This window comes from Suillus paluster (assembly GCF_016628075.1).
Source record: "Suillus paluster strain FC165 chromosome Unknown EDB91scaffold_40, whole genome shotgun sequence".
NCBI classification, from domain to species: Eukaryota; Fungi; Basidiomycota; class Agaricomycetes; order Boletales; family Suillaceae; genus Suillus; species Suillus paluster.
This window is the reverse complement of record NW_024537600.1, coordinates 27,914-54,990: the sequence shown is the minus strand read 5'-3', so window position 1 is coordinate 54,990 and position 27,077 is coordinate 27,914. Positions and strand designations below refer to the sequence as shown.

General features: G+C 50.4%; 12 protein-coding genes across 12 annotated transcripts; 4 read left to right on the top strand and 8 right to left on the bottom strand.

Moving 5' to 3' along the window:
• Window positions 1-342: 342 nt before the first annotated feature.
• Window positions 343-1,588, bottom strand: EDB91DRAFT_535470 (ras-domain-containing protein). The gene is made up of 5 exons (XM_041327631.1): window positions 1,334-1,588; window positions 1,220-1,267; window positions 1,078-1,150; window positions 899-1,014; window positions 343-723 (listed from the first exon to the last, which is right to left on the bottom strand). Exons 1-5 carry the CDS (start codon window positions 1,505-1,507, stop codon window positions 439-441), a joined length of 696 nt encoding a protein of 231 aa, XP_041175491.1. The 5' UTR covers window positions 1,508-1,588; the 3' UTR covers window positions 343-438.
• Window positions 1,589-1,698: 110 nt separating this feature from the next.
• On the bottom strand, window positions 1,699-2,691 carry EDB91DRAFT_1142712 (uncharacterized protein). Its single transcript, XM_041319056.1, has one exon. It carries the CDS (start codon window positions 2,522-2,524, stop codon window positions 2,189-2,191), a length of 336 nt encoding a protein of 111 aa, XP_041175490.1. The 5' UTR covers window positions 2,525-2,691; the 3' UTR covers window positions 1,699-2,188.
• Window positions 2,692-2,721: 30 nt separating this feature from the next.
• Window positions 2,722-4,129, bottom strand: EDB91DRAFT_535548 (uncharacterized protein). The gene is made up of 5 exons (XM_041327633.1): window positions 3,777-4,129; window positions 3,686-3,726; window positions 3,545-3,636; window positions 3,414-3,488; window positions 2,722-3,362 (listed from the first exon to the last, which is right to left on the bottom strand). Exons 1-5 carry the CDS (start codon window positions 3,921-3,923, stop codon window positions 2,854-2,856), a joined length of 864 nt encoding a protein of 287 aa, XP_041175489.1. The 5' UTR covers window positions 3,924-4,129; the 3' UTR covers window positions 2,722-2,853.
• Window positions 4,130-5,093: 964 nt separating this feature from the next.
• Window positions 5,094-6,960, top strand: EDB91DRAFT_1055709 (SWIRM domain-containing protein; the record flags this gene model as incomplete). Its single annotated transcript, XM_041313947.1, has 2 exons — window positions 5,094-5,495; window positions 5,551-6,960. 2 exons carry the CDS (start codon window positions 5,094-5,096, stop codon window positions 6,958-6,960), a joined length of 1,812 nt encoding a protein of 603 aa, XP_041175488.1.
• Window positions 6,961-7,528: 568 nt separating this feature from the next.
• Window positions 7,529-9,072, bottom strand: EDB91DRAFT_1238081 (glycosyltransferase family 15 protein; the record flags this gene model as incomplete). The annotated part of the gene is made up of 12 exons (XM_041321666.1): window positions 7,529-7,578; window positions 7,632-7,718; window positions 7,766-7,847; window positions 7,896-7,996; window positions 8,051-8,143; window positions 8,195-8,236; window positions 8,290-8,310; window positions 8,371-8,444; window positions 8,494-8,546; window positions 8,608-8,638; window positions 8,750-8,893; window positions 8,942-9,072. 12 exons carry the CDS (start codon window positions 9,070-9,072, stop codon window positions 7,529-7,531), a joined length of 909 nt encoding a protein of 302 aa, XP_041175487.1.
• A 3,236-nt stretch (window positions 9,073-12,308) lies between these two features.
• EDB91DRAFT_535274 (uncharacterized protein) lies at window positions 12,309-14,679 on the top strand. Its single transcript, XM_041327630.1, has 2 exons — window positions 12,309-14,437; window positions 14,488-14,679. Exon 1 carries the CDS (start codon window positions 12,427-12,429, stop codon window positions 14,422-14,424), a length of 1,998 nt encoding a protein of 665 aa, XP_041175486.1. The 5' UTR covers window positions 12,309-12,426; the 3' UTR covers window positions 14,425-14,437; window positions 14,488-14,679.
• Window positions 14,680-14,892: 213 nt separating this feature from the next.
• EDB91DRAFT_535270 (uncharacterized protein) lies at window positions 14,893-16,886 on the bottom strand. Its single transcript, XM_041327629.1, has 5 exons — window positions 16,253-16,886; window positions 16,010-16,200; window positions 15,633-15,956; window positions 15,553-15,578; window positions 14,893-15,503 (listed from the first exon to the last, which is right to left on the bottom strand). Exons 1-5 carry the CDS (start codon window positions 16,541-16,543, stop codon window positions 14,977-14,979), a joined length of 1,359 nt encoding a protein of 452 aa, XP_041175485.1. The 5' UTR covers window positions 16,544-16,886; the 3' UTR covers window positions 14,893-14,976.
• Window positions 16,887-16,998: 112 nt separating this feature from the next.
• EDB91DRAFT_1142665 (uncharacterized protein) lies at window positions 16,999-20,113 on the top strand. The gene is made up of 4 exons (XM_041319055.1): window positions 16,999-17,905; window positions 17,937-18,026; window positions 18,074-19,310; window positions 19,363-20,113. Exons 1-4 carry the CDS (start codon window positions 17,114-17,116, stop codon window positions 20,013-20,015), a joined length of 2,772 nt encoding a protein of 923 aa, XP_041175484.1. The 5' UTR covers window positions 16,999-17,113; the 3' UTR covers window positions 20,016-20,113.
• On the bottom strand, window positions 20,114-22,498 carry EDB91DRAFT_1142664 (uncharacterized protein). The gene is made up of 5 exons (XM_041319054.1): window positions 22,363-22,498; window positions 22,011-22,315; window positions 21,204-21,959; window positions 20,722-21,157; window positions 20,114-20,665 (listed from the first exon to the last, which is right to left on the bottom strand). Exons 1-5 carry the CDS (start codon window positions 22,382-22,384, stop codon window positions 20,361-20,363), a joined length of 1,824 nt encoding a protein of 607 aa, XP_041175483.1. The 5' UTR covers window positions 22,385-22,498; the 3' UTR covers window positions 20,114-20,360.
• A 51-nt stretch (window positions 22,499-22,549) lies between these two features.
• EDB91DRAFT_1142659 (60S ribosomal protein L27a) lies at window positions 22,550-23,480 on the bottom strand. Its single transcript, XM_041319053.1, has 5 exons — window positions 23,416-23,480; window positions 23,113-23,240; window positions 22,837-23,055; window positions 22,737-22,790; window positions 22,550-22,683 (listed from the first exon to the last, which is right to left on the bottom strand). Exons 2-5 carry the CDS (start codon window positions 23,235-23,237, stop codon window positions 22,638-22,640), a joined length of 444 nt encoding a protein of 147 aa, XP_041175482.1. The 5' UTR covers window positions 23,238-23,240; window positions 23,416-23,480; the 3' UTR covers window positions 22,550-22,637.
• EDB91DRAFT_1142652 (DNA-directed RNA polymerase) lies at window positions 23,481-24,567 on the top strand. Its single transcript, XM_041319052.1, has 5 exons — window positions 23,481-23,565; window positions 23,727-23,836; window positions 23,907-23,964; window positions 24,018-24,107; window positions 24,166-24,567. The coding sequence occupies exons 3-5, from the start codon at window positions 23,912-23,914 to the stop codon at window positions 24,449-24,451; spliced, it is 429 nt and encodes a 142-aa protein (XP_041175481.1). The 5' UTR covers window positions 23,481-23,565; window positions 23,727-23,836; window positions 23,907-23,911; the 3' UTR covers window positions 24,452-24,567.
• On the bottom strand, window positions 24,568-26,754 carry EDB91DRAFT_1142651 (P-loop containing nucleoside triphosphate hydrolase protein). The gene is made up of 8 exons (XM_041319051.1): window positions 26,591-26,754; window positions 26,350-26,535; window positions 25,947-26,110; window positions 25,786-25,888; window positions 25,602-25,715; window positions 25,371-25,547; window positions 25,237-25,317; window positions 24,568-25,178 (listed from the first exon to the last, which is right to left on the bottom strand). The coding sequence occupies exons 2-8, from the start codon at window positions 26,516-26,518 to the stop codon at window positions 24,703-24,705; spliced, it is 1,284 nt and encodes a 427-aa protein (XP_041175480.1). The 5' UTR covers window positions 26,519-26,535; window positions 26,591-26,754; the 3' UTR covers window positions 24,568-24,702.
• Between the last annotated feature and the right edge of the window lie 323 nt (window positions 26,755-27,077).

Genomic DNA, 27,077 nt, shown 5'->3' with positions numbered 1-27,077 from the left:
CGCTTCGCTGTACTCTTTGATGTACAAGCTGTAAAAATTCTGTTGCTGCCGGATCAGTTTCTATGCTTAACATAGATCGATCCCGTGCCATCAAGTTGTCGTGGTTCGATGAGCATTGAGTGTCTTCCTTGTGGTGACGTTTATGCAGAGCACTGCAGGCTCTCCACACCCACCGACTACCGACTGCTCCTTACCCCTCAAGCAGTCCATTCCCTGGCATGTGGGTCTGCGGCACAAGTTCAGATCAGTCCTGATATTAACAGACATCGTTCTGTGACCGTGATTGCTGATCTGGCTTGTGGCTAGAAATGCGCTTGGGATCTTCTTCTATGCGAAGAACGGTTGCTGTGACGTCTGTGGTAGTTGCAACTTATGGCAAGTGGAGATACATACAGCCTCGCTGCGAGCGGCTACATAACACGACCTCACACATTAAATCTAACATGCACAACTCCAACTCCCATCGCCCGAATCAACCGTATTACGTCTCATAACGATCATCCCCGATGTGCTGTCCTCCTTCCGCTTCGCAAGTAGAAAACCCACACCCGTTTCTGGTGTCACAGGTGCCCACAGCTCTGGGGTCTCAATAATCCGCGCCACCAGCTCTTCGAATATCTCGCGTACCCCGACGGCTGTCTTTGCAGAGGCCTCGACAAAGAGGGCATTTTGACGAGAGGCAAAAGTGGAACCCTCGGTGGTGGAAACTTGACGAGAGTTTTCCTGGAATAGGGTTAGTGGGCGGTAGAATGACAGGAAACGAGTAGCGGGATGTTAGTGGTGAAAAAATAGACGGGACGCTGGTGACAGTAATGCAAGTGTGGCGTAAATAGGACGATGAAAGGGAATGAAACTGACGTCCAGATCATAACAAGTACGAAGAGAAAATAGCAAATACCTGATCAACCTTATTTCCGACAATAATCTTCGGCACTGTGGTTGAGACGTGGGGGTCGATTTCAGAAAACCATCTCGGAAGCGCTTCGAATGACCTGCGGTCTGCTACGTCATACACTATACATACGAACATCATCAGGCCTCCAGACATTTATCCCGTATAAGCAAGTGAGAACGCACCAAGTATGATCCCTTGAGCACCACGGTAGTATGGGGATCTGATTGCGTCAAAGCGTTCTTGGCCGGCTGTATCCTGCAGAACACATCACACCAGACGTCCTCATCCTGGCACAGATATAGGGGAAAGAAAGAATCAACGTACCCATACACTGAGCTTCACCTTCTGCCCGTTGACCTCCATTTCATGCACCTATACCCCGACCACCAAGGTTAGCACATGACATGAGTGGGAGAAAGGAAGGATCAATAAACGCACACGGAGATCAATGCGAAGAGTGGATATCATTTTGTGCTCGGGAAACCATCGCTCATCCGAGAAGCGGAGGAGTAAGCTACTCTTCCCAACTGAAACGTTTCCGATTAGCACAAGTTTCACATTCAAATATGAGTTGGTAGCGGGGGATTTTTTCATGAGGTCTGTTGGAGGCATGGTATGTGACTAGGTTGTTCAGGGTGAGAATGAGTCAACAGGCGGTTGGTAGAACAATACAAGTGTCTCGAGCAGTGATGGATGCGGGTTTGGTAGTAGACAACACCAGTATTGCCAGGGCAGCAACCCTCGTGTGCGGCATGCCCATGCGCATTGTGCCTGCTCAAAGAAAGACTTCTCGGCTAACTCCACGGCGCCTCGAGTTAATTAATGAAAGCAAAGTCATAATAAGGGTAACTAGAGTAAAGACTTTAGACTGACAGGTAATAGGTAAGAGTAACTGGTGAGAGAAGTTGAAAGGAACGAGAAAGGAACCGCACTGAGCACACGAATACACTCCCTCCAAATATATGACCCGCAAGACGAATGCTACACACATGCCAAACCTGCGCCAATTAACAGTCTAGGATCCAACGTCGTACAGGGGCGTGGAAATAAAACACGCACATTGCCCTGGGATGAAGTGTCGTCCGAGATGCAGGACAGTGGGGGGTAAGACACCCACTAGAGTCCGGATGTCAGCCGCAATATTCGCGAGTGGAACAAGGCACCCATAGAAACACGTCAGATATTGTGACCAGAGCCCCGCGTCGGCGGAAAAGAGGGGCTACGCAGCACCACCGAAAACCTCCCAAATGTAATCTCGCGAGGAGCATGGAGGTCTCGTCGCAGAACTGCTCATTACTTATACACATGACAGGTAGGCTGAAAGATCGGACAGAGAGTGAAGGCAACACAGCCAAAGTGATGCCATGGTCTAGGGCGGCATGTCACGAAATCGAGGATGAAGCACCTGTGCGGTGTCGAGCTGCAAAGACCAGGTATAGGGTCGTACAGCGGCAGAGAATGAGATGGATGCCCGCGTATACGGGACGTCGGGCGGGCGATGGCAGTCGTAAAGTGCAAGAGGCAAAGCCTGAACCAGACGGAAGGAGTGGTTAGATACATAAGCACTTTCAAGACGGGAATAATAAAAGGAGGCAAAGTTACATGAACCGAAAGCAGTGAAGACAACATATATAGTCATCCATGCTAGTAGCAAAGGCGCGCGGAGGAACAAACCTCTGCTGTGTTGCGCCGGAGTAGCAAGACGACCTGCATCAAATTACTAGCGAGACAGTGGCGTACAATTGCAGGGATACTAGGATCGTAGCTGAACGGTAGTAACTAGTAGAAGTGTAGTTCAAACCAACGAAATTTCGAACTCCGTCACGGACGTATACAATTACAACCCGTGTGAGCGTGATTGATCAACGAGACTCTTTATTCTCATCATGTTTGTAGGCTTCAGCAACGTATTAAGGACTTGGAAAGTAGGTGCAGTTGAAGGCATGGCGATTTCGGATTCATACAACGGATCTGGTGCTCATCGTTGCGCTCCATACCATCATCCACCCGACCTCACCGTTTGGAGCTATCACCTCCTTCAAGATGGCCTCCGTCTTGAAGGGACCTGCATCTTCCCAAAGCTTATTCCAGCTTTCAGGGTCATAACAATACATCTCCACTGTCATACCAAGCACTTCCTCCCGTATGGTACCCTGTTTCGGAAGTCCGACATGAGACCCAAATACAATGCTCCCTGGTGCAGGAGACAGCAAAGCAGCTACAGCACGGACGAGCGATGCCTGTTGTTCCGCAGAAAACAAGTGAAAGACGGATGATGCGTGAATGGCAGTAAGCTTGCCATGCAAGTCATTCAATGAGGTGAGCGAGGATAAGTCAGGTGGTGTCTGTGACGTATGCCCAGGCTCGGATGATAAGAACGTTGGATCAAGACAGTCACCCGCGATGAATGGCGAGGGGAAAGATCTTGGGGTAGATCGGAAAAGGACATGTCCTAGGTCCCAAAGTTCTGTTACAAAGCCTCAATTTGAATATATATTGCGCATAGAGTTGGGCATACCTTGCCTGATATCAGTAGAGATTACTCGGTTGACTGGCCAGCCATCTGTAACTGCCTTGCGGCCATCATTGCCAACTATAATGAGGCAAGTTCATCACCATCATTTACCAGAAAAAATCGAATACACTCACAGCAACATCCAAGATCCAAGAGCAGTGCGTTTCCGCAATCGCGACCTAGCTGAAGCACGCTTTCGTACTTCGGGTGTCTCGAAATTCTGAGCCTGAAATCCACGTCAACCATAGAATGTAAGTTCCACAAGCATGACCTGCCTTGTGAATCCGAAGCTGTAGATGCAAGGGTACGGCGCCACCTTTACGGATCGCATAAGATTTGACCTATTTTGAAACCCCCATCACTCACTTCGAAAGCTTGTGCTTGAACAGCGAGGATGTGGTGCTTCAAGTCATCCTCTCCTGTGATGCCTGTTTGCTGCTTGAAGAACTCGAGCGCAGCGGGGTCCAGCCCGTAGAGGCTGTGATCCAATGGAGTATTACTAGTGAAAGTCATACCCTGACGCTTTGTACAGAAATGATGATCCAGCGCTACTTAAATACTGTTAGAGCACCAGGCCGCGTCAGCCAATGCGCTGGAACCTTCTGACGGTGCCGGCGTCTCAACTTTCGAGAGAAATGACTTGGTGAAAAAGGCCCCATCACTATTTTTACCTATTAAAGACCACTGCACTGCATCAGCACCACTGAATCGAACTGCAGCTCTTAAACAGAATCAGCAAAATTCAAGAACGCGTAAGAATAGCTAGCTGTTAAAAATGATGCGTACATGGATACAGTCGAAAATATTTTGTAGGATGCGAAGAACTAAAACAAATTCTCGATCGGTCAATTGCCTATGGTTGCGCGCCTGTTCATTGCATAGGATTGCCGGAGTGAATACACTGGCTGCTTTGGAAACTCCGATTTATGCGTCTGACCGACAGAGGCCCAGGGGAGATCGTTGACTGTTGTGTTGTATTTTACATGAGCAATCCCGATAATCTTGTTGTTCCGCGCAGGAGGGTAGCATCATCGTGTTGCCTACAGCAAACGAAGACGTCACTACATAGTGGATATGACCTGGGTATATTGCAACGAGTACAGCAGCTGTGTACATCCAACCAGGGCCAGGAGCGAAGATCAGCGAAAAGAAAGAAACAGAGATGGTCCGTGGGTAGGTGGGTGCCAACGCAAAATCGAAAACCTGCAACATCTTTCCAGTTGGCTGGTCTATTGGATGATAATATTTAGCAGAAAACTTCAGCCTCCAACGTGAGTCTATGAGTGTGCTTGTCAACCTTGGTACAAGTTGGTAGAATCGTTGCTGTTCAGTCTAAGTGTTATGCCACCGTGACTATTTACAACTGTTTGGCACAGCAGGTTTCTTTCTAACCATTTCAACGGCTACTTGACCGCGATGGACTCACCAAAACGCACAGGCTCGCCGTCGTCAACGTCGGAGGCAAAACGAATCAAGCTCACAGTCCCTCAGCAAAATCAAGGTGCTTCGCCTGTAGAACCTGAATCTGCTCCGGGAAAGCGCAGCGAACTCGACCCGATTCAAGGCGGGGATATTGGCAACCTTCCACCTGACACTAGCGAACCTACGTCAGCAGAAAATGGCTCAGGTGTGGTCAGGGTGCTGAAAGAGGGGGAGGGGGATGAAGACGCTGGAGACGTGTCGATGGGGGAAGCAGGTGACGAAGAAGCGGAATCTGGAGACGAGAACGATGATGAAGACCCTGCACAACTCGAGGCTACTCGGTTGAGACTGGAGGACCAGGCAAGAAAGTATCTCGCAGCGCAGACGCACGATGTTGTCATCCCATCCTACTCTGCATGGTTCGACATGTCCAAGATTCACCCCGTCGAGCGGCGCGCGCTCCCAGAATTTTTCAACTCGAGAAACCGCTCCAAAACGCCTACCATATACAAAGATTACCGCGACTTTATGATTAACACGTATCGTCTTCGGCCTACGGAGTACTTGACTGTCACCGCATGCCGGAGAAACTTGGCAGGCGACGTGTGCGCGATAATGCGCGTGCATGCATTCTTGGAGCAGTGGGGTTTGATTAACTATCAGGTGCGAACGGCAGAAATGTTGTCCTAGCACTTTGTAATGACTAAGTACCCTTAAGATCGACCCGGAAGCGCGACCAGCCGCGCTTGCACCACCTTTCACTGGCCATTTCCGCGTGATCCTCGACACGCCTCGGGGCATGCAGTCATTGCACCCCGGGACTCGCCCTACTGCCACACATCCAGCAGCAGCAATGAACGGTGCGCCGAAGCCAATGCAACATCACAGCGGCTCCGGTTCGGCGTCACTTGAGTTGCGAAATTCAATCTACCAGACGACATCTAAAGCATCACGCTCGGTGACTTCCGCCGAGGCAAATGCGCTCGCGAATGGTGTGTCGTCGAAAGGGAACATGTCGTACCAGTGCGACACCTGTGGGACGGACTGCACCGCACTGCGGTATCACTCGTTGAAAGTGAAGGACTTTGAGCTGTGTGGTCCGTGCTATCTCGATGGGCGCTTCCCGTCGACGATGTTTAGCGGGGACTTCGTCAGGCTCACTTCTAGTCCGCCTGGTGTCAGCCATGGCGGGACGGACGACGACTGGACAGACCAGGAGGTACTCCTGTTACTGGAAGGTATCGAGATGTTCGATGATGACTGGAGCGCAATCGAGGACCATGTTGGGACGCGTACGTCTCAGCAGTGTATCAAGAAATTCTTGGCCCTACCAATTGAGGACCCGTACATTGCCTCTGAAGGCGACGCGGGTGCGCTCCGGTTTGGGCGGATCCCTTTCGAACAGGCGGATAATCCCGTGATGAGCGTGGTAGCCTTCCTTTCCGGCGTTGTTGGTTCGGGAGTTGCCGCTGAAGCGGCCAAGACTGCTATGCATGCCTTGACAGACGGTACCCAAAAGGAAGGCACGGAGAATACAGTTGACGAAAAAGGGGAGTCTGGTAACAAAAATGATGCAGAAGGTGACACTGCAATGGACGAAGATGCTCCCGGTGCATCCGCGGCGGCGAACGCTGAACCAGAAACCAGTACCCCATCGAATACTGAAGGGGCATCTGCCGACGCCGCAAAACCGGCGAAGTCCAAGTTACCCCAATCACACGTCGCGCGTGCCGCTCAGCTTGCACTCAAGTCTTCTGCCAAAGCCGCTCAGAGCCTAGCAGACGCTGAAGACGTACATATCCGCTCGACACTCGCGTCGCTCATAAAACTCACACTGACGAAACTCGAGCTCAAAACGTCTCAATTCGAGGAGTTGGAGGAGGTTTTGGAAGAAGAAAGGAAGGGTCTCGAAAGCGCTCGGGTGGCCCTTGTGAACGAGCGCGTTAACCTCAAGCGTATGCTGGATGGTGTGAGGAGTGAGCTGGCGAAGAACGGTCGGACATCCATCCCCCCAACAAACTTAGGTACCACAGGTCAGGGGACGATTGCGACTGAGGTATCGTCCAGCACCCCTCTGGAGGGGGATGCAGGGCCTCGGAATGACGGGGAATTTGCCCAGCTAGGATGATGGAATAGTAGGATATGTTAATTATATTCCTTCGCGCGTTTCCTTTGGCTGATGAAGCCCTGTTGTCACTTTACGTATGTAGCTTTCATTTTGACTTTTGTGCTGCTCAGTGCTCTGAATCTCTGTAAGTGTATGATAGACTAATTATTTTCTGACGCTTGAGCTGAAGTCCATTGTGATTGTCCTGCTCTAGTCCTCAGGTACAAGCATGTGGTGAATAACGCTGGCGTATCCGCCAGTGGGTCCAGCCTGAGTGGGGTCGATCGAGTCCCAATGATACAGTGGCTATTACAACATTCTGTTGAAAAGCGTCTGTCGTCTCGACTTGATCATTCGGCAGTATGCCATGAATCGAGGGAATAGTCTGAAAATACTTATTGGCTCGAGAATTGACAGCCTTTCAGTCTCTTCTTGAGACACGTATCTCGCTCGTAATGATGTCAGCCAGATGGCAGGAAAGCCTATAGATCTGACAGTCAGCAATCACTCATTAGGTCAAGCGATCTAAATAGTTTATCCTGCGCAGTAGCCTGAACAGGTAGAAATACGTTGCAGCATCTATGAGCATCTAATTGTCCAACCGCATGAAGTACCTCAGACATGAATTTTCCGCGAAATCTGGGCCAATGATGTTTAGTATCGCCAGGAGCAATGGTGGTGTATTACCGCACCGAAGTTATCGTTTGGATCGCATGAGCAGTGTCCTTCCTGCCACTGTTTACGCTGGGGACAGTGAGCGAATTCAGCGTGTTTATAACCTTCGAACGATGAGTTATGACTACAAAAGGACATGACAGAAGCTTACCTATATCCTTGAAGAAATGTATTTGATCCTTGCGAGTAAATAAGGCTGCGGCGATACTATGAACGGGTGCATCTCCCCATCTCTGCGTACAGTCGGCGAACACGAACAAAAAAGATGTGGCCAAACTTACCTCATAGTAAAACCCTCCTGCCTCCTCGAGGTAGTTAAAAAATTTCGTATAAGCTTCGCCTCTCCAGAAATCCATATCTGCGATTTCGAAGTTTGACCAAACTGAGTGAAGGGCAAATGAGGTTTTTTTCCATCATGAGATGGAACGACTCATACAGTGACACATGTTGTATGTTTCGCCCCCGTCGTCAGACATAAAATCCATTGAGTTGTCTGGTGATACGTATTGAGGGTGTTCTGAGATGAAGTCTGGCAAACAGGTTCACCCTCAAGCTACCAAGCGTGAGGATTAGTGCATACCTTTCACCGTGGACCACAGTGAGGGTATAGTTGGTTCCAATTCTGTTGAGAGCGCGATTCATGCTATAAAAGATGCAGCGGGAATGTCCATTTACCTGGCATTGAAATGGTGAAGCCTGGCCGTGGACACAAATTTAACAACTAAACTAAACCCCATTGTAGTAAGAATAACTCACCATAAACTTTGTTATGATCTTCCATGAAGAAAAAGGGATCGTAATTCAGGTCACAGTAGAATCTGACGTCGGGTCTACATAATGGGTCAGAACTCAATTCATCTGGTATGTTAGACGACTGACTCTACCCTCCAGTACCACTTGTATGGCGTCAAAAGTTCGTGGTGGAAAAAGAACTGCGCAGAGAAGTCAGCCGAACGAAATATCATTCCTATACCCGCAGCGCGGAGCACTCACGCCTGAGTTGAACCGACACATATTACGGTAACTAATGGCCAAGGATGAGATGCGACCTGAATGGGTTGCACGGACATACGCACGAAACACTACCTGTGGTTTCAATGGTAAGATAGTAAAGAAGGTCCGACCAATGATGGACTTGCCGCCATAAATTACGCCTTGTCGCACTAGACTATTGCGCCCCTTCTGAGCCCGTTCTTCATCTATCCAGTCCGGTGGGACCCAGGACTCGCGAGGGATCAGCCCAAAAGATACATCTGCGTCAGTCAACACGCCGACACGCCTGAAAATGCATGAGTAACGAACTGTGCTGAATGGTGATACGCTATACCTTTTGAAATCGGCAGAGAAGGGTTCGTCGTTCAAAAACACCCAGGGATACTTGAACTTGCGATTGAACCTCGCCTCCAGCTGTTCTACACTTGATATCACACCCTTGATATCGCTGTTACGCGCCAGCATTACCAGCGTAGCATTGGCTCTGCGGGGAGAGGCAGGGTCATGTGGAACGATATTGCCAAGGGAGGATGACGGTTCGCTCTCTGGTGGAGAAGTATTGACTCGGGTCTCCTTTGTCTGTCCGACACCCAAAGCAACCGTGGAGTCCTTAGATATCGACCATTGCGTAGACAGATGTTCGGAAGACGAATAGTCGTCTTCGTGACCAATAGACATAAAATAGCACATACATAGCTGTATGTGAAACTGAGGGTGAGGTGACGGGACGTAATATGCCTTTGACATACCACGATGGCCAACGCAATAATGATATATCTGCGATGCGCCGCAGGTTAAAGGAAGAGCCATGTTTCGGAAGGGAAACTGCACGCTGATGCGACAGCAGCAAGTGTCGACAACCGGGGGTCAAGGGAGGTTGAGAGAGTGCGCGCATATTTCTATATAACCGAAGCTTGGGAACCGACTCGGCTTAAGGGAATAGAACACTGACAACTCGATTTTGTTCCACGTATGCCAGTATATATGTCACTAGGCTGACCCTAGCTAGACTATGATTTATAGAAGGAATACGTTCTTTCTTGATTCGTATACAAAGTCACGAAACCTTGCCATAAGAATGATATTAGTGGAGCTGTTGATAGCCACGGAGTCGCATCAGATGGTAGACTCGTAATTAACCAGTCTGACTATCCTTCAATTTGAGATGGTGAGAATTTTTTGACTTAGCACCACTCGAGTATCCTGTGGTACTACGTATACGCCAGGCCGGTTACGAGCCTAATCAGATGGTCTGATATCATGATATGTTGGACATATGATAGTATCGCTAGACTACAGAGAACCTTTGGTGTACATTCTTCAAAACGGCGGCCTCAACAGTGGGATCATAATGGTGAGGTTTAATTATACGCAGACACCAGACAAGTCCGGGCCCGGCCCGTCAGCGCTGCGCAGTGGGTCACCAGCAGCTTTGGAACCACGCAGACGGGTTCTTATTTCTCGTCATATCTTGCTCAGTGCACGGCCCTTGAAGCTTGAAGCTTGAGCTTGATGCAAACCTCGTTCCCGGAACTTTCCGACAAAGTACCACACCTTCTTTCAAGGTCTGACTAGGTACGGGAGACTCCCCTACATCTAAAAGTTCAAACCGCTCATTGAGCGGAGCCTGTACACAGCCGAGCGCGTAGCGTCACTTAGGTTTGTCCAGGAGTCCTCTCCACCAATGAGAGCGCTCGCTCAAGGTTGAGGAACGCTAGGGAAAGCTTCAAATTGTGAACATAAAGTGAGGCCTCTCTCAGATGTATGTCCCCCACTTTTTGCGGGCGCGGTCGCCGGTCGGTTCAAAGGTCTTATTCTCGCCAGAGTCGCCACCACCAAACCCTGGACCATCGACAGAATAACCCCTTCGCAGCTTTTGACGCAGGCGCGCGCCACCCATTGGTAGACCGTGTAAAATGGACCCTCGATTCCCCTCGAATGCTGGTCCGAGAAGCTGACAAGAGGAATCAGTCGATTGCCCACATCAGGCTACAGCAACTAGACAATAAAGGCAGTCGACAAGTACAATCGCTGTACTCCAGTGCTCTATTGAGTGGTGACCATTGTATACAGGGATTCCAGTTCAAGGTGTGTTACTAGTGACGGTCCATTTGTTTCATATTCTTAAGTTAAGTAGTCGTTGAACACCGGTGACTGCGGATCGTGGTTAGAAACGCGGCATTACATTTCTTCTTTGTGAAGTCGCGCTACAAACCTATCCAGCAGGTTCGAGCCTGTGAAGGCAACACTTGAGACGTAATGACCTTCAGGATCCATTCAGGATACTGGGTTTTACCCCACTGCCGCCAGTCGGAACTGCATTTTGCATCGAGGACCCTTCATTGTTCAAGCTATACGACAAGTGGTCCAAATGGACTTATTACGGCGACAGCAAGAATGATAACATCACCTGGTGCGACTAGTCCAATAGGCTGGTTCCTCAAGTTTCCCAATGGGTTTGTGAAATCGGATCATAGCTGCTTGAATTCAGGATTCCATTCAGGATGCTCGGATCCGACCCTAGCTGGAACTGCATTTTACGTCGAGAGGACCATGTTATCCTGCATCGGTGGTCTAAATTATGTTGCTTACGATGATAGCAAGAATGATGACAGCACCTAGTGCTCCCTATTTCGCATCCGGACCACGAGATCATGTCAACATACTTTATTTGCTTCGTTATGGATCAGTTGCTCCTTGATTTCTGATGCTCGAACCTAAAACGTGTTTATGAACCCCACCCATTGCGCTCCGCTTCACGTATCATTTGAACTTGGCGCACGTAAGGTCAGTTTTCTGTGAACCTGCTATCCAGTCACTTAGCAGCGGACACGAACATGAACGACTTGATGCCTACTAGTCCAAACAGGTCACCGAATCAGACGATTCATTGTATTACATGGAGCTGGCTGCTTGGCACTTTCTTCGAGCTTTTGAATCTGAGCTCAGAAGAAAGTCATTCGTGCATATAAATACGAGATGTCTTGAAAGCAACTCCCCATCACTTCTTCGATTGCTCTGAGTGAGTGCGAGGTCTAGTGTAATTTTTCCTCCTATCTGACCTATTCTCCAGATATCTTGTACTCTGCGTTGAAGCCTCATTTCACATCTTTCTACCTCATTCAATCATCCAAGGTGCGCTCAGCCTCGGTATACATCCAGCTTATAATATAACTCATCACTCTGGACACAGTAGCAGGCAGCATGGCCCCCGTAATCATTATTAACAACACCAGCAGCCAGATCCAAGTCAGCTTCAACGGCGATGCTGTAGTTTACAGTATCAATCCAGGGGAAACCGAGGTCTGGAACTTTGACCAGCCGAGAATGGCCTTCGTGCTTAAGGCCGGTGGAGAGAGCCAGATTTTTCTTGCGGAGCCTGGACAGACTTACATCATCGACTAGAAGCAGTCGATAATAGTGTAGTATGATATGTGTGATGTATAACGAAGTCGAAATCACTAGGGGTTCTCCGTCGTTGGAGTCGACAGTCAGCGACGCCAGTCCTCGACCACGATTATCTTTCATCATCACAGCTGGCTAGCACTGGGGTTACAAACATGACATGAACGTTTCTTCCCTCCCTGTCTAATTCCCTCTATGAATGTGGGTACCAGACATTGTGCTTGATTTAAGAGTAGTGACTGGTCAAATCGATTCCAACTTGGTTATGTTGAAAAGCTTAAATTTCTTCCTTTTCGGGAGGCTCGAGACTTTTCGCAGCTGGTCGGTTACAAAGGTTTTACTCTCGCCACCAGGACCAGCTCATGATTCTTGTATCCCACTAAGTAAAAAGACAGAGTTAGTGCTGCACTTTGCATGGCAACATGGATACTCAGCCAATCACCTTGGCTGCCTGCTAGCCGTGTGCGCTTACGCCTAGATTTTCGTCCACCAAGAGTTTGGTCTCAAGCACGCAACCGACTCAATGCATCTCTCGCTATTTCCACTCAGTCACCGGCATCCGTCGAGGTCGAACACATGCCTCTTCCGCGTCAAGCACCCGATACATCGGTGTTCGAGGAAATGACCGCAGAGTATACCCTAGCCGCGTCTCACAGCGACACAAGTCCACCCGCATACACTCCCCGGACATCTTCTGGGACCCTCGTAAATCTCATACATATAGGAGACTACGCATCTGCAAACTCATTGCGGAAAGAGATGGTAGAGCTCAAGATGTCTATTCAACCGCACATCATCTACGAACGGGCAGCGAGAACTGTTCTTCAGACGAAGGGACTCAAAAATCGAGGGGAGGCGTTTTCGGAATGGCTTTCGTTGTTGCCTACTGCGACAGAACAATGGAGCACATTCAAGGATATACGCCAGCAGCTCTTTCGTGGATCGAACTACCTTAACATCTCACTAATCATGCGGTTCGGTCTTACCGTGGCGTCAAAAGGATATATTTATGGCGATGCGCAGTCACAAGTGTTGAGCACCCTTGCCCGCTTTGCGAGTCCTGCCACAACTGAGAGATATCTTCGCCAGCTGGAAGCAGAGGTAGCCCGTCACTTGAGGACCGGCGGTGTGGAAGTTACTCCAGAACAATGGACCAAAATATACAGCCTCGTCATCAGAAATCAGGTCCTGGCTGGCCGAACGGACCACGCTCTTCAGCTTGCACGTATAGCTGCAACACGTGGACGTCGAGTCACAGACTTCACGTTTAGACTCCTCCTTCAGCACTCCCCGAACGAAGTATTCACAGCCAGCGTCCACGAATTACGCGAAGAGATATCCAGCGATCCTTACAGCGTCCCAGATGTCTGGGATAAGCGCACTTGTTCTCACTCTGAAACCCTGACCCTCGCTTCCCGTCTGCGTTATCTCCGACGGGCTATCATCTCCACGAACCCTCCCACTTCCTACTCCCTCGCCGACTTCATGAATGCCTACCATGCTACCGGGCGCACACGCGCCTTATTCGCTCTGCGGAAAAAGGCCCTCCAGCACTCACACAAAGCCAAGTCCCTATGGGTCATGGCTGAGATGCTCTACCACCGCTCCCGCAACGAACCCCAACTCGTCCTCGTAACCTTCGCATACCATTTTCACATGATCGACGTCCCTCGCAGAACCATACTGAAAGTGATGAGATTGATCTCCAAGCGCCGTGCCTCGCTTTCCCAGAGGACGTCACTTCCTAAGCACATGCTAAATAGCCAACACGATATCTCAGAGAAACTATGGCCGACACCCTACCACACCGCCCTCGTTTGGGAAGCGCTCGTTTGGTCAACGCCAGAGCACGACCACGAACGCATGTACAAATACCTCCTCGCCATCGCAGATTCAAGCACATCACAAACACCTATATCTCCCCCCGACTCCAAATTCGCACCATCACTACTGCAGCTCCCGAAGCGCGCCATCGATGCGGCTCATTTTTCGCCTTTTGTAAAGTTACATGCAAAGCGCGGTCGGCCGGAGCAGGCGGCGGGTGTTTTGAGGGATATGGTGAGGGTTGGGTTGAGTCCTGGGGTTGTGCAGTGGAGTATGGTGGTGAGAGGGTTTGCTGAGTATGGGGATCCGGCTGTGGCGGTTCTTCTTATTGAACGACTTGAAGAAGATGGTGGATCGCAGGCTCAGGCGGACGTAGGTGGTGAAACCGCCCACCAAACGCCATCAATTCCGGATATTGGGCTCTATACGAATGTGCTCAGAGGATTTGTCCTTGCAAGGAGGTTAGAGCATGCACAGGATATGGAGATGAGGATCCGAGAGAGGTTTGAATATGTCGATGGCGAGTTGAAGCCGACGGATGATGCGCTTCGTCTGCTGCGGAACCTTGAGCGACAGATGGCGAGTTGATGGAGGCGGTACGGTACGAGGTTTGTTGATTATCCTCACGCAGATATCTAATTTGATTCGCAGCTCGTGGTCCTAGGACCAATAGTCTACTCGAAAGAGAGTTGCGTTGTCATCGTTGACGTTCTAATACTGGTTCCGCGAAGTGTGTCAAGTTACCTGCGATGGCAACACCTCAGATATTCTTATATCGCGCACGATTTGATCGATTTGATCCCTCATCTACATGATTGTAGAGCAACCGTGGAAAACGAAACTACCTGGTATACATAAAGTGCATCGTACGTTCATGTACGTGTGGATGGTAAAGCTGCGGTAAAAAGTCCTTGAGAGTCCGAGTGGAGTCGGCGATATCACAACAGTATGTAGCTGATATAAAACAGGCATAGTGTACGTATGTGATATAGCTTTTGACAGGGGAAAACGCAATGAATGATAATAAAGACATGCACAGTATGATGAATGATAACTTTTGAACTACGTAGGGTGCGAACAAAAAGTGTAAGGAGGGAAGGAAGGTCGGTAGTAATGTCGACGAAAGCGAAAGCGAATAATTCAACTGGTTTTTCGGATATTAGTGTATGCAGGGGGAAGTTCAACGGTCTCTGGCTCGCCCTCAGCCTGCTCGTCTGCGACGCCTGCGTCGTCGTGTTGAATAATGTTTACAGGTCGGAGTTGCATTGGCATAGGAGACTTGCGGCGGGAGCTGCTTGGAATGGTAGTACCACCAGCTATGCCCATTTCATAGTCAGGAGTCAAAGAACGCAGATCGCTAAAGCTCGTGAGCCCAGACTGTCTGCGATCCGGGGTGCCGTAACGCGACCCTGACATAACTGTGCCAGCTCTGCCGTCCTCGCGTGCGTATGTGGAGGATACTTCTGTGGGCTCGGTGGCGAGGAAGGGTTCGGGACGGTAGTAATTTCCGAGTTCAGCTGGTGCTGGATCGTGATCGTCTTCTGGATCTTCTTGGAGGAGATCAACAGGACGTTCCTTAGCTGCGGTGGCGGCCGTTCTACGGCGGATGAAGTAAAACCCGGCGAGCGCAAGGATAACGATCGCAGCAAGGCCGCCAATGACACCGCCTACAGCGCGTGAGACGGATATTGAACGCGCGGATATGAATGAGCTTACCAACTATTGCGCCGACATTGGTTTTGCTGTCGTGGTGATGGTTAAAAATAGCCGTCCAGGAGGCGGACAATATGGCCTACCTGCTGCTGCTGGTGCCACCTGTGGTTTCTGCACCACTAGCGTTAGTTGGGTATGTACCACCTGCGGGTGAACCGAGAGTGGATGAGGGCGATGTGGTTGTCAAACACGAGCTGTTGGGATATATGCCTTGTGCGACGGTGTATAGCCCGCTTCCTCCCGTACCGAGTCCTCGATCATCTCCGGCAACTACGATGAGGGTGCTGCCCTCACGGACAGAGGGTATCCAGCTGAACCCAGTGCCCTCGTTGGATACCTGTGTGATCTGGCCTTCGGGAATTGAGAAAGACTGCCCACCAGGAATGACACCCTGGAAGGATGGGGTGCTGTTGGGACATGCCGTTAAAATGAAGTTGGTATAAGGAAGAGAAGATCGCACCCTTGGACTTGAGTAGGGTCCCACCATAATCTACTTGCGTTGCATTGAACGACCTGGTTGGTGGGGTATATGTTGAATGGGAAATCTGGCATGACGGTTTGATTTGGGTTGAAGCAGCTGCTGTCGGTACTGCTCATCACTGAAGCGGCAACGCTGGTGCCACCAGATCCAAATCCAGTGCTATCGCTGACCTACATAAAAATGAGTTGCTGCACAAGTTGTGGCGCGAGTGATGAGACTCACCACTGCGACGAACTGGGATGTAGACGGAAATTTGAGCTGGAAGCTGGTACTGGTGGAGTCACCATCGAACTGTTGATACACGATGGTGCGGACCTCTGTGTTGTTCGGCAGGGGTGTTGGACCGTAAGGAATAATTAAAACGCTGTATGGAGGAGAGCCGGAACCAGATATCTGCAAGGATAAAGTGGCACATTGCTGGGGTGTGGTAGTAAAAGACCAAGTGTAACTGGAGACGAGAGGAAAGAAATAGAGGCCCAATTGCAGCGCAGCTAGGAATCGGGGCATGGTCATGACCTGGTCGTCAGACGCCCTCAAGGATCTGTGGTCAGACTTTGTCAGACAATGTCAGATTCCTTTGTTCATTCGTAGAGACAAGGAAAGCCTTGCGATCGTATGGTGCGAGGACAACTTGAAGAGGCGGCGTGGAGAGCCCGTTCCAAGACTTTGCTTACGGTACACGCCACTGTCGTAACCGATGATGCAAAATAAGTTCTGCCAAACTCCGGTTAGCTCGTTTGATCGCTAGCTTGCACGGCCTTGATAAGTTCTAACATTAGGTACTGACCTTCTATAGGCTGCTATGAGCTGCTATCAGTAAGTGCTCACCTTCTATCAGTAGTACTGTCCAATTATATAGCAGGTATTAACGGAAAATCATGATAAACCATATTAGGGTCAATATCAATTCCCACGCTTTACCTTCTCGAGATCGGCGCCAGCCTGTAGTAGCTACTTCCTCTCATCCACACTCTACACGCTGCACTCTATTCTATCCATAGCCTCTCTACTCGGGGCACTATCATTATCTGTATATTTTACAATCATATTAACCCTTTAATCAACCCATAGATACCTTTTGTAATGGCTTCGACAGTCGACCAACCCCCTCGCGCGCCCCCCGTCAAGTATACCGCTCACCTAGGAACTCGCTGGCAAAAAGAAAAGGCTGCTGCTGGTCACGGCGCTTTCGAGTTTCCTGAAGACCCAAGGTATATCGGCCAATGGATCATCGGCGAGTGCGTCGGCAAAGGTGCAAGCGGTCGCGTCCGCATCGCAAAGCACCGCCGTACTGGCCAACTCGCCGCCGTCAAAATTCTCCCCCTTCAACCGGTAGTCAACTCCCGTGCTTCCCTTGCCACACAGCAAGCAAAGTCAGAAAAGCAACGGTTGGGTATCGACAGAGAAATTATCATGATGAAACTCATGAACCACCCAAACATCCTCCGTATCTACGATGTATTCGAAGGCGAGAAGGAACTCTACCTTGTTCTTGAGTACGTAGAAGGCGGCGAGCTCTTTGACTTCCTTGTCAACCGCGGAAGGCTCCCTCCTCTTGAGGCTCTCTCTTTTTTCAAACAGATCGTCTACGGACTCAACTACGCCCACACTTTCTCTATTATCCACCGTGATCTTAAACCCGAAAATATCTTGATTCACTCGCTGAACCCGCCGCTCATTAAACTTGCCGATTGGGGCATGGCAGCTTTTGCCCCTCCTGCCCTACAACTGGAAACTAGCTGTGGAAGCCCTCACTACGCTAGCCCGGAGATTGTCAACGGTCTGAAATACAGAGGCAACGCCACTGACATCTGGAGCTGCGGCGTTATCCTCTTTGCATTACTTACCGGCAGGCTTCCATTCGACGACAAGAATGTCAGGATCCTTCTTTCCAAAGTTAAGGCAGGGCAAGTACGACGTTCCAGCCTACATCGATCCTATGGCAAAAGACCTCTTGTCTCGCATGCTTGTAGTAGATGTCACCCGTCGGATCACGGTAAGTAATAGTTCCGTGCTGCTTCCAAGGTAATTAAACGCCTTCAGATTCCCGAGATCATGGGGCACCCTTGGTTCAACAAACCAACCCCGGGAATTGTCTATGTTCCAGCTCCCTCTGTCGCTGAACTGGCTCTTCCCCTACCGTCTGCGGCTCGTATCGATCCGGATCTTTTGGAATCTCTCCGCGTCATCTGGGGGAGACATGGCGATATCGACATCATCAAAGCTGACCTCTTGAGCTCAGCAGGCGAAGGCACATTGGCCAAGGCGTTCTATTTCTTGTTGCAACACTACCGCGAGCAGACTCTTAAAGATTATGGTATCATTCTCGATGTAGGCGAGACGCCTGTGTCTCCCGGCATGAAGATCATCACAAAGCAGTACATGTCCCCCCCTCCGAAGAGGGGCATTGACGCAGATACATATTCTCTGCGATTGCAGAGTAGTCGGAATGCACCCCCACCTCCGTCCCGCACACCCTCGCCACAGCCACCTGGTCTCGCTCATCCTTCACCTGACGGAGCTTCACGAGCCCGACCTCCGTCCCCAATTGGACCCAGACCACCTCGCGTTCGACCTATGTCTTCCCCCGTCCGTGAGGCTCCCACACGCCATAGGAGCATGAGAGTTGGCCACGTCATCACTGAACCTGCGAATGCTCACCCCGAGCCCCAATACAGGACGCGTGCGTCAACCGTCTCTCTTCTCTATCCTCGAGCAAATCAGGACCAGCACGGCTATCTCGCGCACAACCAGCAAATGTACCAGCCTTTGGCTGTTCCGAGCACACCACCAATGGGGTCCCGCTTGCCTGGCGCTCCTGCGCACCCGGTCCTGAACCCTTGTATTCTCCGGGCTCCCGTTCCAGTTTCTGCTATTTCGAACGAACAGGTATCAGCGAACGCGATAGAAATCGAGATACAGCCTGCGACGGGCTCTGACCCGGATTGGGTGAACGTTCTTTCGGCGTGGCACAGCGTAACGCAGGGGCGCGATCAGGCGCAGGCTTTCTATTCTCCGACTCAAGGGTACGCAGAGGCATTCGTCGACCGTCGCAGTTGTACAAATACTGGGGTCGATTATAGTTACCAATCCCCCGGTGAGGCTGATAAGGAGAACCACGACCAGTACAACTTCCGACAGCCTTACGGTGTCGATGTCATGCAAGCACGTGGCGGGTTGTTTGGTGGTAGGCTCAACGAAGGACGCGTCGGACGTGAGTTGCGCAACAGCATCTATGGTGCTCGTGAGGTTATGAAAGAAAAGGACAAAAAATCACGACGTTTGAATTTTTATTTTCCTGGTGTTTCTTAAATATTAACACATCCTACCAGCCCCCGCGCTCGATCTGCATCCACCAGCCCACCCATCCAAGCGCTCCATCCTCGGCTCACCACTCCAGATCTCCTCCCCCGTCATGCCCTCCATCCTTGCCTCCCCCGTCGGCGAAGTCAAAGGCTGGTTCTCCAACCTCTTCAACTGGAAAGCACACACCTACGTCCTCTGTTCGACTGACACCTTGTACGCCACGCGTAACGAAGCCGTTCGCATTCTCGAGCAGTTTGGCGTGGTCGTTGGTCTTGAGGAGACGGATGGGCACGGGGTTCTCCGGTGTCGAATGAGCGACCTTATCGATACGATGTCAGGGTCCGTCGTACAGAAGCAGGTTCGGTTCAGAGTTGAGTTCTCTTCATCCGCGTCTGCGTCCTCGTCTTCGCAGGGACAGCCACAGTCCCCCGCTGCCAGTCCACCATTGCCCGTGTATCATGCTTCAGGTCCGATGTCGCCGACGCTTCGGCATGGGTTTGGGAGGCCGTCGTTGGGGAGCGGTTTTACGTGCGCGATTGTGCTCGTGCAGGAGAAAGGCTCGGTGTCTAGTTTTAGGATGGTGTGTAGGTGGTTAAGGGAGGAGTGGTCGTTGGATGCTTTGCAGTCGCCTATCACTGGGGCTGGGGCGTTTATGGAGACGCAGAGGTTTGTGGTGTGAGGGGGCGGGGCTCACATTTTGATGCCTCATTCCTATCTTTGCTCTATGCATGGCTAGACGAACTCGACGGAATACCAGACGACTCGTGTACAGTTCATGGCATGTTTGACAGTTTAATCCGATAATTTAGAGCACGCGGATAGGTATCGGTACAACAAAGATCCTAGAGTCGAACGAAACTACACATAAACTATACCAGAGTAATCAGTACGAAAACAACATATTTCAGTGTTCAAAAACAGCTAGTCAGTCACAACACGACCGAAACCATAATAAAGTACTACATCGTCCGACATACGCCTAGACGTCACAGACAACACCGGAACAGCGACGAGCCGTCGACCCCTAAACGATGCCCACAGGCACCTCTGTGGGGGGACGCTCGGCTTCTGTAGCCTCGGCGGTGTGCCCGCCGTCAGAGCGCGTCGTGTTCCGGCGCATGAAGCTTGAGCGGATGCTATTGAACATACCGCCAGGTACTGGTCGTGTGGACAGCGGGTCGTCGTCGTGCTCGTCTTCATGCTCATGCTCACGTTCGTGCTCGTCGTCCTCATGCTCGTGCTCATCGATGGACGCCGAAGCACGGTGCTCGTCGTCGGATATGTCCTTTGTTGGAGGCGCCGTTGAAATGCGCAAGAGCGAGGTGTAAGCTGGGGATGTGCACGATATGTCAAGGGGAGACATGACTAAGGTAAATGCTGCTTACGTTGACGACAGACGGGGCAGAACCAGCCTTTTGCCTTTCGTTTTCTCCGTATGTTCTGGGGGATGGTGATGGGCGGTGGAGCTGAACCTTCTGTGGCGGCACCCTCGCCACGATCTGAGCCTGTGGTTGTGGCTGTGGTGTCTTCAGAGTGGACGATGTTACCCCCTGCGCCGAATTCGACCATGTTGATGGCACATTCCTTGCATGCGACGAGGTGGCGGCAAGGAAGTAGGATGACTTCACGCGGGGAAGAAAGACAGAGTAAACACTCGGACGATGGCTCATCCTCGTGCACAGGCGCTGCCGGTGCAGATGTAGGCGGGTAAGTGTGTGCATCCGTTGTGGGAGAGGCTGCCTGAGGTTGAGAGGATGGGGGTGAGGTGGACTGAGAGGAAAGACCATAGATCTCGTGCAAGTGGAATGTGTGAGGTCCGATCTACGGATCATGAGATGAGAAAATAATTAAACGACTAGTAACGCACTGTGGCTTCACGTTTCACGACCCTGACGACCCAAGGCCTAGAGTCTTCTTCGTTCTCGGGTGGGGCAGCGCCAAAACGGACGACATGAAGGTATGTTACCTGCTCATTGGCGAGAGACAGGTCGATACCATCCTCGTCCAACGCCGATAAGCGGATAGTAACTCGGACACCGTCTTTCGTGTCCTCTTTATCTTCCTTCTCAACACTTCCTTCAACGGTGGGTGCAGATGCTTCTGCATCGACGACGGCAAGTGCAGGTCCTGACACAGACCTGTCAGCGGAGCGCTTCCGGAAATGAAATCCTGTGAAGCGTTTCCGGGCGCGGTCATTTCTGCTGCCAGCAGGGGCGGAGTCATTGACATCTGCTCCAGATGACTCAGGAGCTCCAGTAGCCTGGGAAGAGACATTCTCTGCCTCAGTCTGCTTTTGCTCAAACCTTCCTAATTCGAGGGTTGCACCTTCTTCTAGCTGCAGCATTTTTCCAAAACCACCATCAATGACGGATTCGAAAACAGAGATGCACGAATAGCCTGTATTATCGATGGTCTCTGCACAGGGGTGATCTGCAGGCACCACCACATTGACATTTATGCGACACTTGGGTGCATCGCAATCGTATTCGAATTCCAAACCATGGTGGTGGTGAGAATCGACCTGTTCCGGATCATCTCCTGGTGAGATAGTCAGAGGACACAAACGGAGGGTCGGCCGTTTGAGATTAACCAACGCCTGAAGAGTAGTTGTTGGTTGCGAAGGCTATACATGAGTCAGTACATAGGACAAGATGTCAGACGATGCTTGAAACACCTCTTTGCTCCTTGCGATCCAGTTCTGAATGATGTGCGAAGAAACATTATCTGCGGGAACCTTTTGCCCCATGGACTGAGCCCACTGGGGCGTGGAGCTGACAACACCGATGTTAGGCCCAAAGAGGGTCTCCTGTTTCTTCTCCTTCTTGGATGTGCTATCATCCATATTGATTATGACGGCATCCTGCGTATTTGTACGAGCCATGGAGGTAGCAGTGCGAGATGTGTGGGTATCCGTGCGAGCTAGGAAAGGAGTAGCGTGTAGACGACGAGTGCGATTCCAAGTAGAATATTGATTATGATCTGCAAACCCTTAGATTAACAGTGAAAGTAACGGAAGAGAGTCTTACACCAAGTGGAAATGGAAGCCATCCTCGTGGGGAGGATGAAGGAAGCGCAGTAGATATGGCCTAAAGTAAGTAAGGGTCCTGGTGCTGTGGGTGTGGGAGAAGCCGGTGCTCTTGCCGACCAATATGACGTTATTTTTAATTAGATGGCTGGTCTCCTATGAAACGTTTCAAAAGTTGATCTCAATCATAAAATCAGGCATGGGCGATCTTATTGCAGCATGTCATAGTGTCATGGTGTGTGATAGGTAAAAGAAAAAAACAATGATGATAGGACCCTATGCGACTAGTGAAACAACACCACCAGCCTCCTTAATTTTAGCCCTGTACAACGTGTGAGCATCCTTCTCAGGAGTAAGGGAGTCCGTTCAACGTACTCTGCCTTCTGCGAGACAAAACGTGCCTTGACGATAAAAGGAAGTTTGGGCAACCTATCTCAAAGTCAGAATTTATACATTAAAACAAATCATAACGTACTGTCCATTGCCAAGAACCTTTCCGTATCCATGCCGGAGGGTATCAATGACAGGAACAACATCGGAGTTCTCGTTTAACCCCTCCTTTTCCGCTGCAGGCACAAGCGTCCATAGTTTATCAACGTTGATGATAGGCCGCCATTCTGCGTTGCGAGTCAAATGGTAGTGGCGCATACCAACTTTACCGAAGTAACCAGGATGGTACTTGTCGAAATTGGTGCTGAGAGTTATCGAATTTAATTCACTGCAATGATTCTGATACCAACATCAAACGCACCGGTGGTGGTGCTGACCACCAGCGAGACCACGACCTCCAGGATGTTTGCGGTGCTTTCCAACACGACCGTGACCGGCCGAGACATGGCCACGGTGTTTGCGAGTCTTCGAGAGGCGGGTCGGCATTTTCTGCAAAACCAAGCATCCATTATCAATAATCTCATCGTGATGCATCCGAGTCGAGCCCCATCCATCCAGCAGCAAGATATGATCTCTCAACGCCACAACACCTCAACTCGACAGCTCCAGTCGCCTAGAATCTCCTGCTGGACAAACGGGGTGCAACGAACGAGCGTAAACTGACCTTGAGGCGCGAGTGTTGATGTCGGTGACCTTGCCGCTAAGGTTCTCAATGCAGAACCGTTGATGGTTTGAGCGGAGTTTGAAAAGTCGGCTTTGTGCCAAACCCCTCACCACACCGCGATCTTTTCACGGCCTTGAGGCGTATCCAACGGTGAGTTTTATTGGTGCTTAGTATCGAACATGATGGCCTTTCAGGCATCATTTATTGTCGGTGAAGTCAACGCAAACTTCTCTCATGAACACAACTTATTTCTCTGATACTTCTTGTTCATCATTATTTGTTCGTCTCGAGATTCTGATGGCTTACCGCAGATTCAAATTAGTTTGCTGGCCAAGAAGGCGACAGTAGGTGCGAGCACCGGAGCAAAAGCAGGGCTCTACGCGATCATTATCATCGCGTACTGTTTGTTGAACTGAACGATGTTCGTGACCGCCGTGACCCTTCCTCGCCGCTGCGAGCTTACTACAAGTCTCTATGGTGCTTCCTTACAGCCGTCATGAACGCGCCAAACCGATTCGAGCTCTTTGTCCTCGAAGACGGCGAGAAGTCGTACGTTTCCACTATTTCATCTCAAAATTAGATACTTGACAGATAGGTCACAGCGTCGAAGTCACAGAAGATACCAAAATCCCCAATGCTGCCACTTTCAAGATCGTGAAGCAGGACCACACATTGGGTAACATGGTTCGCGCGTACGTCTCTACTAAGCACCCATGTTCTACTTCCTGGAGCGTGTGAAAATTCTTCCAGGCAAGTTCTTGCGATGCCACAAGTGCTCTTTGCCGGATACAAAGTACCTCATCCACTGCATCCCTACTTCCTGTTGAAAATACAGACGGACGGGACGATGACGCCGCAAGCTGTTCTCGAACAAGCTTGTACGAAGCTCATCGCCACAATATCCTCGCTCGAGGCAAAGTTCAAGCGAGAGTTCTCCTTCAAGATGACTGAGGGGAATGTGCCAGAGGACCCGTACGGCACGACGGGTGCAGGTGCGCAGGGCTGGGGGACAGGGAAGGATTATCTGGACTTCTGAATTTTACATATCATGGGTACCTGTCACATCGTGTCGCACATGTGCTTATAATATCGCTTTTGTTGTACGCGTGGCTTTGCACCCCGAAATACACGGATCACCGCGGGAACGTGTCTCGGTGAGATTTTGCAAGACGTATTGGGCAAGCATTGAGGGCGTTAGGTATTAGTGTTTGCATGCAGCAGAACGCGTCAAATGGCTACTAATAAACCGAAAGCATTGAGGGGGGCCGCAGAAAACACCGTGGATAATTATGCAGCTTTACGTGCGGCCCACTTCGCCTTGGATTTCGCAGCGCGTCGGGCTTGCTTCTCCTGCCAGCCGCGTTTCCTCTCTTGGGTCGTACTAATCCCCACCCCTGACCGCTCGTCCTCGTCCGCCGCCCTCACCGATTCATCTATGCACTCTTCCATTTTTATCTGCACTGCCGACTCAAAAGCTTTGCCGGTGCAATTCATAGACTCGTCCACCGTCCATTCGAAATCGAAACCCCATCCACGTCGCAGTAACGTTCCATCCGACCCCATCGGAAGATTTTCTGGCACCGAAGCAGAAACGAGACCACCCTCGTTTCGCCACCATTCTACGAACCATTTTGCTGCTCTTACGGTGTCTTTCTCGCCTCCTCGTAACAGCATATTAAGCCGTATCGCGAGCTGCTCCAAAAATTCGTCCGCGTCTGTAAATGGACGGGTGCCAGGCGGGAGGATGGTTAAGTATGCTGGTGCTACATTTCTACAGTCAGGAGGCCGGAAGGCAGTAATAATGAGGCAGAACAGACGCACATATAGGATTTAATACGTTCAGCCTGTAAAGCAAGTATGCGACAAGGGCTTCAACATCATATAAACTCTCCTTGATGCCGGCTGCGGCGAAACATATTTCAGTCAATAGCGCACGGTGATTAAACCCGGCTTACCTATCAGAGCAAGCTTGACCCCTCGCTCTGCGCCGCGATCGCCTCTTCCAAGAAATGGTAGCATTACACCGGGCGAGTCGTATGAATAGACGAGCGGATCCTCTGAGAGCTTAAGGCGGGTCGAGAGAGCGCGTGTATGACCAGGCTGTGCAGATGTTTGTAGCGCCTTAGGTGTCCCTGCGCGGATGTGCTCAACTCATTTTTGAGGGTCAGGGTATGATGTAAACTCACGGCCTGAGATACCCATATTGCGAAGGGAATTCAATAATGTCGATTTGCCAACGTTAGGCATGCCGATCACGAGGACATTCATCTCAGTTGCATGAGGGTTCCTCTTGGCTATACCTACATATTTGGTCAGCCCCATCGCGTCGAGAAAAACATCCAGGCGATGTCGAAGAAATCAGCGACATACTTACGAGCATCTCGCTCAAAGATTTTATGTCTCGGGGCTTATTGCAAGAAGCAAAATGCACCGTCTGATCAGGAAACTTTGCCTTCATGGCTCTCCTAAAGGGCTACATTTTAAGGGACGTGAGTTGGTACGATGCATAGACAATGTAAGAAAGTACCTACCTCAACGCCCCATTCAGGGACAAAGTCGCGCTTGTTCAAGACGACGATACGCTCGCAAATCGGGCCACCATATCCTAGTGACGAATTTGCAGGTGTAAGAGGAGAAAAGGGAGGGAATTGGGTGGAATGGTGTCCCCGCTCAGCCCTCCATTTGTTGATTGCGCCTGTCAAAAATAGAATAAGTCAGAGCTGGAATAAGCCGAAGAATGCTACCGTCGTGAACATGTTAACTCAAGGACGGATCAAGGACGGAACAAGATAATAAAACGTGTATGTGACAACGGAGGCAATGAAAGGGTGAAACAGAAACTAGACCAAAATGATGGACTATTTTGTGTCTCGAAGCGGTCACATGCATCACATCGGAAACTAGTAATAGGTCGACCGGAGGAGATAAGCTTGCCTTCTAGATTGTTGTTGATGCTCGTAAGGGGCAGACGAGAGTCTCTGAGCTCTAAGACCACGTCGGTACGGGATAGTAGCGCCGGAAGCTGCTTCGTAAATCGGTTCATGTGACCAGGGAACCATGATGGTGCAGATGGCAGTGCAGGAAATGGCATGGCGGGCGGCATCTTGAGCCAGCCGGTAACTAGATAGGACACTTTGAGTTCAGTCGGCAGCAGAACGGGCTGATGGCTTCCAACCGAAGTGCAGGACAATTGGTTCGGGAAAATGGAGAGGAGGAAGCTCCGCTCAAACCTGATAGAAGACAATTGGGGTGCGTAACAAGCGAATTACGTGCCTATATTGAAGGTAGACAACTTGAACTAGCAGCTGTGATATCTCAATTGCGTGGTGTAGGTCTGTAACAAACATAGTATATAGTGGGATGAACATGGTTGTTTGGCCCTGTTGAATTCTAAAGCCTCCGGCATCTCGGCACGGCGATCGCTGAACGCATTGATTCATGAATTCGAGTGTCAAGGAGACCTGACGTGGACCTAGCAGCTCGCAGGCGCTTCCGTGGAAGGTCTGTTCAACGAGCTGCCGTGGATACGTATTTGCTCATCAGGCCGTGCATTATAAAAACCCATTTCCAAGTCACTAGGAATTCCATTCATCGACTGACGTCAAAATCAATCAACATGCATACACATATCTAGCACACAGGACCCAGGGATGGAGAAAGAC

What these genes read in the sequence shown, in the direction of transcription:
- EDB91DRAFT_1142652 (XM_041319052.1), top strand. Translation starts at nt 23,912, where the DNA reads ATGAACGCGCCAAACCGATTCGAGCTCTTTGTCCTCGAAGACGGCGAG. An exon ending in CTCGAAGACGGCGAGAAGTC is followed by an intron (nt 23,965 to 24,017) that starts GTACGTTTCCAC and finishes GATAGGTCACAG; the next exon opens with CGTCGAAGTCACAGAAGATA. An exon ending in TTGGGTAACATGGTTCGCGC is followed by an intron (nt 24,108 to 24,165) that starts GTACGTCTCTAC and finishes AAATTCTTCCAG; the next exon opens with GCAAGTTCTTGCGATGCCAC.
- EDB91DRAFT_535274 (XM_041327630.1), top strand. Translation starts at nt 12,427, where the DNA reads ATGGCAACATGGATACTCAGCCAATCACCTTGGCTGCCTGCTAGCCGT.
- EDB91DRAFT_535470 (XM_041327631.1), bottom strand. Translation starts at nt 1,507, where the DNA reads ATGCCTCCAACAGACCTCATGAAAAAATCCCCCGCTACCAACTCATAT. An exon ending in AGGTGAAGCTCAGTGTATGG is followed by an intron (nt 1,151 to 1,219) that starts GTACGTTGATTC and finishes TGTGTTCTGCAG; the next exon opens with GATACAGCCGGCCAAGAACG. An exon ending in TGCTCAAGGGATCATACTTG is followed by an intron (nt 1,015 to 1,077) that starts GTGCGTTCTCAC and finishes TCGTATGTATAG; the next exon opens with TGTATGACGTAGCAGACCGC.
- EDB91DRAFT_1142651 (XM_041319051.1), bottom strand. Translation starts at nt 26,518, where the DNA reads ATGCCGCCCGCCATGCCATTTCCTGCACTGCCATCTGCACCATCATGG. An exon ending in TCCCTGAATGGGGCGTTGAG is followed by an intron (nt 25,889 to 25,946) that starts GTAGGTACTTTC and finishes CTTAAAATGTAG; the next exon opens with CCCTTTAGGAGAGCCATGAA. An exon ending in GAACGTATTAAATCCTATAT is followed by an intron (nt 25,179 to 25,236) that starts GTGCGTCTGTTC and finishes GTAGAAATGTAG; the next exon opens with CACCAGCATACTTAACCATC.
- EDB91DRAFT_1142664 (XM_041319054.1), bottom strand. Translation starts at nt 22,384, where the DNA reads ATGGCTTCCATTTCCACTTGGT. An exon ending in GGCTTCCATTTCCACTTGGT is followed by an intron (nt 22,316 to 22,362) that starts GTAAGACTCTCT and finishes AAGGGTTTGCAG; the next exon opens with ATCATAATCAATATTCTACT. An exon ending in GGATCGCAAGGAGCAAAGAG is followed by an intron (nt 21,960 to 22,010) that starts GTGTTTCAAGCA and finishes ACTCATGTATAG; the next exon opens with CCTTCGCAACCAACAACTAC.
- EDB91DRAFT_535270 (XM_041327629.1), bottom strand. Translation starts at nt 16,543, where the DNA reads ATGACCATGCCCCGATTCCTAGCTGCGCTGCAATTGGGCCTCTATTTC. An exon ending in CATCCCAGTTCGTCGCAGTG is followed by an intron (nt 16,201 to 16,252) that starts GTGAGTCTCATC and finishes ATTTTTATGTAG; the next exon opens with GTCAGCGATAGCACTGGATT. An exon ending in CAATGTCGGCGCAATAGTTG is followed by an intron (nt 15,504 to 15,552) that starts GTAAGCTCATTC and finishes CACGCGCTGTAG; the next exon opens with GCGGTGTCATTGGCGGCCTT.
- EDB91DRAFT_1142712 (XM_041319056.1), bottom strand. Translation starts at nt 2,524, where the DNA reads ATGTTGTCTTCACTGCTTTCGGTTCATGTAACTTTGCCTCCTTTTATT.
- EDB91DRAFT_1142665 (XM_041319055.1), top strand. Translation starts at nt 17,114, where the DNA reads ATGGCTTCGACAGTCGACCAACCCCCTCGCGCGCCCCCCGTCAAGTAT. An exon ending in TTCCATTCGACGACAAGAAT is followed by an intron (nt 17,906 to 17,936) that starts GTCAGGATCCTT and finishes AAGTTAAGGCAG; the next exon opens with GGCAAGTACGACGTTCCAGC. An exon ending in AAAGGACAAAAAATCACGAC is followed by an intron (nt 19,311 to 19,362) that starts GTTTGAATTTTT and finishes ACATCCTACCAG; the next exon opens with CCCCCGCGCTCGATCTGCAT.
- EDB91DRAFT_535548 (XM_041327633.1), bottom strand. Translation starts at nt 3,923, where the DNA reads ATGACTTTCACTAGTAATACTCCATTGGATCACAGCCTCTACGGGCTG. An exon ending in TACAGCTTCGGATTCACAAG is followed by an intron (nt 3,637 to 3,685) that starts GCAGGTCATGCT and finishes CGTGGATTTCAG; the next exon opens with GCTCAGAATTTCGAGACACC. An exon ending in CTTGGATCTTGGATGTTGCT is followed by an intron (nt 3,489 to 3,544) that starts GTGAGTGTATTC and finishes GCCTCATTATAG; the next exon opens with TTGGCAATGATGGCCGCAAG.
- EDB91DRAFT_1142659 (XM_041319053.1), bottom strand. Translation starts at nt 23,237, where the DNA reads ATGCCGACCCGCCTCTCGAAGACTCGCAAACACCGTGGCCATGTCTCG. An exon ending in AAGGTTCTTGGCAATGGACA is followed by an intron (nt 22,791 to 22,836) that starts GTACGTTATGAT and finishes ACTTTGAGATAG; the next exon opens with GTTGCCCAAACTTCCTTTTA. An exon ending in TTTGTCTCGCAGAAGGCAGA is followed by an intron (nt 22,684 to 22,736) that starts GTACGTTGAACG and finishes CACGTTGTACAG; the next exon opens with GGCTAAAATTAAGGAGGCTG.